General features: G+C 40.7%; 1 protein-coding gene across 1 annotated transcript; it reads right to left on the bottom strand.

Annotated features, from left to right (window-relative positions):
• Positions 1 to 597: 597 nt before the first annotated feature.
• Positions 598 to 6,315, bottom strand: RAB39B (RAB39B, member RAS oncogene family). Its single transcript, XM_086385915.1, has 2 exons — positions 5,854 to 6,315; positions 598 to 3,452 (listed from the first exon to the last, which is right to left on the bottom strand). Exons 1-2 carry the CDS (start codon positions 6,066 to 6,068, stop codon positions 3,026 to 3,028), a joined length of 642 nt encoding a protein of 213 aa, XP_086242041.1. The 5' UTR covers positions 6,069 to 6,315; the 3' UTR covers positions 598 to 3,025.
• Between the last annotated feature and the right edge of the window lie 3,579 nt (positions 6,316 to 9,894).

Here is a 9,894-nt window from a genome sequence, read left to right on the forward strand (position 1 = left end):
ATAAACTGCTGAATATAACAAAACAGAAGCAGTCTCATGGATATAGAAAACAAATCAGTAGTTCCTAGCAGGGAGAAAGAGAAGAGGCATGATAGGGGTAGAGGATTAAGAGGGACAAACTACTATGTATAAAATAAGTAAGCTACAGGGGTATATTGTACAGCACAGGGAATATAGCCAATATTTTGTAATAACTTTAAAAGGAGTATAGTTTATAAAATACTGAATCACTATTTTATAAATCTGAAATGAGTATAATATTGTAAATCAACTATACTTCAATTAAAAAACAACCCCCCCAATTTTTAGGAGCTATTTAACAAAAATAGTTAAATTTAAACAAAAAACCCTTGACTAAAAATTGCAACGATTCATATTTAGGCTTCACAGAACAAATGTTTGCAAAAGTCATATGGCATTTCCAGGGATTAGTGAGGTCTCTGTGACTTTCAACCTGATGATCCTGTAACTTTCTGGCTTTAAGATATTGGTGAATACTGTTATGCGTATGTCCCACCTACCTGATGTTCTTGGTAGCAGTTGCTACACTGTAGGGACAGACTCCTCTGGAAATAGCTACAACACACACTTGGAATCTTACAGTCACATAATCAACCATTTTACTAAATACAAGCATATTTTCATTCACATACAGCTAAAGTTTTTCACATTTCATTACAGTGCACAACAAAGTGAGGAAAAGTACACAGTACATTTTATTCTGGAATATGAGGCAATCTAATCCAACATGCAGTTGTGGTCTTTGTTGCAAGTTAGTTTATCTTGTCTTCACCTATGTAGTAAAATAGCTTCTAGAGCTTTACCCTTAATATTGTACTAACACCTGACTTTTTCACACATTTTCCAAAACCCACTTATTGCAGTGACAACAGCACTGAATTCTACTAAAATGAGTTTTAAAGTTCTAGAATTTGTTTAAGCAGTTAAGCTCAGCCACTTCTGCTGAATCTATGATGAGTATTTTTAAACCTGCCTAAAAATGCAAAGAATGAGAAAAATATACATATGATGTATTTAAGTCAAGAAAATGGTAGAGAGTTTTGTTTCTATCCTTTTTTTCTTGAACTGACAGAATCCAGTCAACTCTCATCTATCCACTGGATAATCTTGCTTTCAGAATCTTCTAAACATAATTAAGTATAGCAGTTGATGAAACTTTGTGTTAGCCCAATTTACTATCTTTTATTTGTCTTCTACAACCACAAAGCTGGCAACTTAGTTACTCCACCCAAGCTAGGTCACGCTAAACCAAGGAAGAGATGATGATTGGGTCACTTGTAGTGGATGCTGCAGGTAGGTCTAAGGTGGTTTGTTCCCATAATTTTCATGATTTTACTGCTTTATTTTGGCTGAAGTAAATCCTCCAAATTTCAGATTCAGTTACATCCATTCTGAAATTTAATACCATATTTCAAAGCAATTTACCATCCTTAGGCGTTCGTATCACAATGGAAATGAGAAACCTGACTCTAATCAGAATTGGTTTTTTTACTACAAAAAGTATGGCTTTTGCCTAGCTGAACTGGCTACAATCAAAAAATCATTTAAAGCATCACCTCTCTTCAAGAAGATAATGGAACCGCAAGGCAACCATTTCAAGTTTCTGATGCAACTAGTTAGCTGTCTGTTCACCTGAGAATTAAGAGTTAACTTTGTAGGGTAGATAGGAGCCCAGTGTAGGCATATGGCAAACAAGGAGCCAAGGTCATTGTGAAGTGAGTATTTACCCCCACCCCACTCCCCATTGCTGTATTTAGTTCCTTTCAATAATATATCCACTGCATTTCAGTGATAAGAACACATAACCCAAATAGTTCTAATATGTGTTCACTGTGCAATTATTCACTTGTGTAAAATCCTCTTGTCAATAATACCTGAATGGGCTTTACCTTTGACTTATGCCCAGGTTTCCTCAGGGTTAGAGCTGAGTTATAATCAATAAGGAAACATATCCTAACATGTAGAGAATATTTATTTGCAGTCATATCTCTTCCAAAGTAAACAATAACAGTTTATTCATTGGGCAGCAGGATGATGCAGTGAAGTAAAAACCAGGAGTCAGAAGACCTTCACTTTGGCCTAGTGACTCTCCTCTGCCTCTCAGTTAATTTTTTTGTAAACTGGGGAAGAAAACCTCATGGCCTCTTACAATGATCAAACAGGTCATTCAGTGAACCATAATGTGTCTGTAAGGGTTACAGCCCCTCCTAAGCAGGTGTTTACGTTCAGATCATAGTCACCAAAGCAGTGAAATCCCAGGTGTGGTCAGAGGCAAAAGGGGGATGACATCGGTATTAATAGTATTTCTCTCTTCTAATTCCATGATAATTTGCATGGGAAAATTTCTTACACAGTGCTGGTTATTCTTGCACAAGACTGTACATTTTTTTGAATGTGATAATAACAGTGTATAAATTGACTCCCTCTTGACATTCACACCATTTTTTTTTTATCAGAACACCAGGCCTTGAAAGGGTCTTATGAAAAGACTGGCCCATACCCCTCATTTTACAGATGAGCTGTGGAGAGCTAATTGGTACCTTTTAACCAAACCCCACACATACATTTAGTGCAGGATATTCTCATTGGTTGGGTCAATATCTCTCATTTTTGTAGGTTTGATCATTGTTCCCGATGTGATACTTTTATCCCTTTTACATATTTTATTATGATCGTGACCTATGCAACACCGAGAAATAGTTGTCCTGACTGTGGGTGTACTTTCCTGGGGGGCCTGGTTCCCTGGACCTCAGCTTCTTGACATACAGTCTACAAAGGGCATACAGAGCAGCCAGTGCGCAGCTTGGGCCACAAAACAGGGCCAGTTCCAGTTCCAGGTTCCCCCGCCCACCTACCAATCACCTGTCTGAGGGCCCCTTGGGGAAGAGGCTCACTTGGTATCCAATATAGAGGTTTAAGTTCTCTTGAGTCGCATGATGATTCTATCATTTTGATCAGCTGGAAGTCCAGGTGGGACAGCAGGTTTTGGAGACACAAGGGCTAACTAGCACAAACATCTTCTCTCTGATTTGACTACCTCTTCTGAAGAGTGAACCACGTTGGGGACAAATCCACTCTTCACCCCTTCCCAGCCCTCCTGGATGGTAATATCCCCCCTTTTCACCAGCTCATATATGTCTCTCGTCAGGTCTGTGAAGGCCTTCTCTACGTTAATGGCGTCTCGGGCTGACGTTTCAATGTACTTCATGCCATACGCAGCAGCCAGTTTCTCAGCCTCGTGGCGAGTCACTTGCCTCTGTGTATCCAGGTCACACTTGTGACCCACGAGAACGAATACAATTTGGTAGGGCTGGACGTGTACTTTGGTCTCTTCTAACCACTCGTGGACATTCTGGAAAGACCTGCGGTTGGTAATGTCAAATAAGAGAAGACCACCTACTGAGTTCCTGTAGTAGGCACGAGTGATGGATCTAGAACACAAGAGAGAAGTCAAGATTGAATGCCAAGCCCAAACTCCTGTACTTCAGTGAACTCAAAGAGTGGTCTCTGGTTAGCGACAGAGTCCTTCGGTGAAAATGCTTTTCTCTTTGTAACAAAGGAATACAAACGTCATTCCATCATAATAACGATACATGAATTTGCAATTGAGCTAAACTTTTCAATTGAGCTAAGCTTTGAAATGGTATCTTCTAGAAATGAATGCTCGTGGGCATACAGGCATTTTCCCTCAGCTTAGGTCAAACCATAGTTAACCTGTCCATTCTCACCACTGAAGAGCTGAATGAGATTTCTTTTTCTGCTAAGTGGGATATCTAAGTAACAGGTTATCATGAGGCAAATGAAATAATGGATTAAGTATTCTGTCACCTGGAGAGCTCATTACAAATGATCATAGTTGGCATAGGATTTTCTAAAAAAGAAAAATGAATTTATGATAGTTGACAGGAAATACAAGTATATATCACAAAAGTGCTCCATTTATCATTACCGTATTTCTCTGTTACCTTTTTATTTTCACCAGAGGTCTTCAACCTCTTCTGTGAAGGGGAACACGATTTTGTTTTTTTACTTTGCAGGCCATGTGGGAATAGGAAAAAGAGGGATTGTCTGCAAAGACCTTGAGCCAATTGTCTGTCTGCCCCACTTCAGAGAGGCTGACTCAGGAGCCACCAGGTGGGAGAAACTGCCTAAATAGACAAAGCTTCCCCTTAAAATCGTATGATTTATTTAAAGCATTGTAATCAGAATGTTTCTAAAACCTATTATACATTTTCTCTACTTCTGAAATGGAAGAAACCACATATATTTTCGCTTCTTGATTTGAGGAGCTTCATTTTCAATGTGCATTATGGTACTTTTCTCAGGGCATCTTAGACATTGTAGAACTATTTGCTTATCCAGTCACTTTCCTTAGACTACCATGCTTCTCGACCTATGTCTATTTTTAGTTTTTCTTTCTCCGTGGATGAAGAATATAAACAATGAGGGACTCGATAGCTTAAGCCTTAGGACAAATGGCCCAGTTGGGGCCACAGAACAAACACTGTCCAGGGAATTGGAGTCCTAGCTAGATGATGGTAAGAACAAAACAGCAAAAAATTTTCTTAATGTAAACAAAGTTAAAAGACAAATGAAAAACTGAAAAAACACTTTACAACATCCATGACAGAAAAGGATTAATATTCTTAATATACAAAGAACCCTTAGAAGTCACTATCATCCAATAAATAATAATCCGTGGATATGAAAAGGCTGTTCATACAGAAAGAAATTGCGACAAACACAAAAGATGCCTTTCTTCGGTTATAATGTGAAACATGAAATCACAAGTTCAAAGTGAACCTGGACAAGGATATTTGTTTGCAGAAGTGGGGAAGTGGAGACAAGTCTAACTTTTCTCCCCACCCCTCTTCAACCAGCTAACCAATATCTTCTATGTTTGATTCTTGTTCACTAGATAAATGATGATTTATTGAGGCCTCTTGATCGAGTTTTGGCTGCTCTGCATGACTGTAGCTCAAAGTTTTCTGCGTACACTGCTCTGACTTTTGTCTTTATACATGCAGTTTCTTCACACTCATCAGGCGTCATTGTCTCCAGTAAGCCTTCCCTCATCTGTGTCCATACATATAATTACACGTGATACATGCTACAAGTGAAACAAAGTGTTGGAAGAGAAAATTCCACCTGTTTATTTATCACTCATTATGTGCTAAATGTTATCATAGGCGGTGAGCCTACAAATATGAACAAGGCACTCTTTTGTGTAATTACTGACCTAGTTCCCCCTCCACTATGCTAGCAGAGACATTCTAGGAGGGCAATGCCTGTGTCTATTTTGTTTACATGGCATCCCCTTACAGGAGGTTCCTCAGGCTGTTTCCCCAGTGATAGGTGCAGTGTCTGGCAGAGAGTGAATGATCATTGCATGCGTGCTAGTTGCAAGAAAGAATCAATCATCACATACATCTCTATTTCTATCTAGTATTTATGTTTCTATCTATATCTTTATCTCTACATCACCTATCTAGATCTGTCATCCTACATTAGGATGACCTGGGAACATTTTTTGAAATGTAGCATAGGGACTGAAATTGATGAATGACAGAGATCAACTCCAGCGAGTTGATTAACCACGAAGGGGGCAAGTTGGTGGAGTTGTGGTACGAGCAATATGTATTATTGACTGCCAGGATGTATCTTTCCCTGTACTGAATTCCCAGCTAGCTGAAGGTGGGCTTGAGCAGAAACTCTCAGAGCCTCGCTACCTTCGCTAAGGGCGGCGACCGGGACCAGGAAGTCCTCTTCCCCTGGGGATCGGGAAAACCCAGAAGACCTCCCACTGCTCACGGGCCGAGTCTGCGCTCCCACCTGAACCTCTCTTGACCCGCGGTATCCCAGATCTGGAGCTTGATGCGTTTTCCGGGTTCGATCTCCACCAGACGGGAGAAGAAATCCACCCCCACCGTCGGGTCCGAAACCTGGGCAAAGCGGCCCTCGGTGAAGCGGCGGATCAGACACGACTTGCCCACCGTGGAATCCCCGATGACAATCAGCCGGAACTGATACAGCCAGATGGCCTCCATTGCCGAGGCTCGGCAGGTCTCCTTGGCCCGGGCCTCAGGCGGCGAGATGGGGGCGCCAGGCCGGGGCCTCGGAGAGCGCGGCTCGGTCCTGATCTAGAGCGGCCACGAGGGCATCGCTGGCCTGGGAGCCTCAGGCCAGGTAGGCCCAGGCGCGGGGAGGACCGAGGGATGGATGCTGCGCTCGCGGAGGTGATGAAATGGCAGCAGCATCAGCACCACGCACTCTGACTCATCACTGACAACAGGCTTACTGTAATCCTCCAGGTAGAGGCGACGCCCAGCACCGCATTGTCTGTAAAAGCAGCGCACACAGAAATGGCCGGGGGCGGGCGGGGGCGGGGGTTGGGGGGGGCAGAAGCTAGTTCCCTGCTTTTCTGGCTTAAGAGTCAGCATTCAAAAATCTAAGAGCGCGGCATCCAGTCTCATCACTTCCCCGGCAAACGGATGGGGGGAAAATGGAAACAGTGACAGACTTTTTCTTGGGCTCCAAAATCAAAGGCTATGGTGACTGCAGCCAGGAAATTAAAAGACGCTTGGTCCTTGGAAGAAGACAGTGTTACTCGCTCAGTCGTGTCAGACTCTTTGCGACCCCATGGGTGGTAATCCGCCAGGTTCCTCTGTCCATGGAATTCTCCAGGCAAGAATACTGGAGTGGATTGCTATTCTCTTCTCCAGGGGATCTTCCCGAATCAGAGATCAAACCCGGGTCTCCTGCATTGGCAGGCGGATTCTTTACCGTCTGAGCCACTAGGGAAGCCTTGGAAGAAAAGCTATGACAAATCTAGACAGCCTGTTAAAAAGCAGAGACATCACTTTGTGAACAAAGGTACCTATAGTAAAAGCTATGGTTTTTCCAGTAGTCACCTATGAATGTGAGAGTTGGACCCTAAAGAGGGCTGAGCACCGAAGAATTGACGCTTTTGAACTGTGGTGATGGAGAAGACTCTTGAAAGACCCTTGGACTGGAAATAGATCAAACCAGTCAGTCCTAAAGGAATCAACCCTGAATATACATTGGAAGGACTGATGCAGAGGCTGAAGCTCCAATACTTTGGCCACCTAATGGGAAGAGCTGACTCACTGGAAAAGACCCTGATGCTAGGAAAGATTGAAGGCAGGAGGAGAAGGGGATGGCAGAGGATGAGATGGTTGGATGGCATCACCCACTCAATGCTTTGAGCAAACTCCAGGAAATAGTGAAGGACAGTGAAGCCTGGTGTACTGCAGTCCATGTGTTCACAAAGAGTTGGACACGATTTAGCCACTGAACAACAACTTCCTTTCTTCCACCCACCTCCTTTTCTTAATTAAAATTTTTCTCTATCTTTCAAATAGCAAAAGTAACACCTCTTCATTAAAACTAGTGAAACAGTACAAATATACTGAAAAGAAATATGAAGTTTGCTATATATTCTTCCACATGTATTTCTATAAAATATATACATATACACATTTATTGCTGTTTGATTTTACACAAATTTGATCAAACTGGACCGTTCTGACATTTGCTTTTTGCAATTAATAAAGAATCATAGACATCTCTTTATTTCCAACTCAGTTTCCTTTTGCCATAACAATGCTGCAAAACAACCCAAATGTCCATCAACAGATAAATGGATAAACAACACATATGTTATTTCTATGAAATAGGGTTTTAAAAAGAAAGACCAAAAAGTCAAAGAGTATGAATATTTTAAATGTTATAGATATGGCCATTATACTTTGAAAACATACTTAGCAATTTAAATTCTAGTTGGCAAAGTTTGAAAAGACCATTTCTTTTTTTCTTTTCTTTTTCTTAGGAAAACTATCAGAAGTTACTTTAATAAAATTAAATCCTGCCACAGTGGGATGGGTACAATGGGGTGTCTGGCTCTCCCAAGACTATAAATTGCAGAGTGAACATCTTGTAGTCTTTGAATATGATGTACTAAAATCATTAACTTTACTCCTGACAAAACCAGTACAAAGTTTAAAACTGTATTCAAGCCTCTGTGGCCTTGTCTTTTGAAGTAAAATGCTGAGTTGAGTCAATGATTGGAAAATGTGAAGATTTAGAAACAAAGAATAGCTGTCAGGCTAAGGAACTGGTAACAATTTAGACTATAATTCTGCCACATAACAGAATCACCCAAAGTCTCAGTTCCCTGAAGGATATAGATAAAGGCCTGATATATATTCCTAAGTTGTTTTTACAGGAAGCAGACACCCCCCTCCCACCAGATGAAAACTGCTGACCTCAAGAACACAGACCCTAGGCTGGCTGAAACAAGAAGGTTGATAATGCTTGAAATGTCACCTTGATGTCAACCAATCCATGAACTGTCCACAAGCTGATCACACCCTGCTCCTTGAACACTATAGAAACTCCTTACTACCCACTCCAGGCTGGGTCATAAGGCCTTCAGGGCATTAGCCCATTGTGGCCCCCTTTGCCTGGCAAAGCAATAAAAAAACTATTATTTTCTACTTTACCCAAAACTCTGTGTCCCTGTTCCTATTTGGCACCGTTGAACAGAGGCCAAGTTTCAGCGACAAGTTTACAGCAGTTAAAAGCCCTAACAGTGAGGCTTGAAAAGACCATTTCTTTGGCATTACTTCAAGCATCATATGTGATATTCTTTATTAATTCTTTCCAATCTGATGTAATTACAAATAAATGGAATCACACAATATATGGACTTTTGTGACTGACTTCTTTCACTTATCATAATGTTTTTGAGTTCATCCACATTGTAACATGTATCAAGACTTTGATCCTTTTTATAACTGAATAATATTCCATTGTATGACATACCATATTTTGTTTATCCATTCATCTGTTGATGGACATTTGGGTTGTTTCTGCCTTTTGACTGTTATGAATAATGCTGCTATGAACATTCATGTACAAGTTTTTGTTAAAACCCAGCTTTGAACTCTTTTGGATTTAAACCTAGGAGCAGAATTCCTGTGACCTATAGTAACTCTATGCTAAATCCTCTGAAAAAATGCTAGAATGTTTTCCACAGCAGCTGCACCATTTTACATTCCTACCAGCAATGCACGAGGATTCTGATTTCTCCATATCTTCCAACACTTTATTTTCCGACTTTTTTATTCTAGACATCCTAGTGAGTATGAAGTGGTATTTCATTGTGGCTTTGACTTACATTTCCCTGATGACTAATGACAATGTGCATATTTTCACATTCTTATTGGCCATTTGCATAACTGGCTTGGAGTAATGTAGACTCAGATCCTTTGCCTTTTCTTTCTTTTTCTTTTCTTTTCTTTGGCCATGCCAAGTGGCGAGCAAGTAGCTTGTGGGATCTTATTTCCCCACCAGGGATTGAGCCTGGGACCATGGCAGTGAGAGTGTGTTGTCCTAACCACTGGACCACCAGGGAATTGCCCCTTTTCCCATTTTAAAATTGGATTATTTATCATTTTATTATTGAGTTATAAGAGCTCTTTATATATTGTAGGTGCAAGTCCCTTATCAGATATGCAATTTGTAAATATTTTCTCCCATTTTGTGTGTCCATTTTTGACTTTTGTTAAGGGTGCCCTTTGAAGTGCAGTTTTATATTTTGATGAAGATTGTCTATTTTTGTTTTGTTGCTTGTGCTTCTGATATCATGTCTAAGAAGGCTTTGCCAAATTCAAGTACATGAAGATTTACTCCTATGCATTCTTCGAAGAGTTTTGTAGTTTTAGCTCATACATTTAGGTCTATATTTCATTTTTTGCTAATTTTTATATATGCTATAAGGTAGGGGTCCAGCTGCATTCTTTTGCATGTGGATATCTAGTTGTCCAAGCACCATTTGTTGGAGAGATTATT

This window comes from Bos grunniens, chromosome X (assembly GCF_055505025.1).
Source record: "Bos grunniens cultivar Pamir isolate PY7600 chromosome X, Bosgru_T2T1.0, whole genome shotgun sequence".
Taxonomy (NCBI): Eukaryota; Metazoa; Chordata; class Mammalia; order Artiodactyla; family Bovidae; genus Bos; species Bos grunniens.

Excerpts from the sequence above, each read along its gene's own strand:
- RAB39B (XM_086385915.1), bottom strand. The coding sequence starts at position 6,068 with ATGGAGGCCATCTGGCTGTATCAGTTCCGGCTGATTGTCATCGGGGAT. Across the intron at positions 3,453-5,853 it reads GCGGGTCAAGAGAGGTTCAG|ATCCATCACTCGTGCCTACT; the intron begins GTGGGAGCGCAG and ends CTTGTGTTCTAG.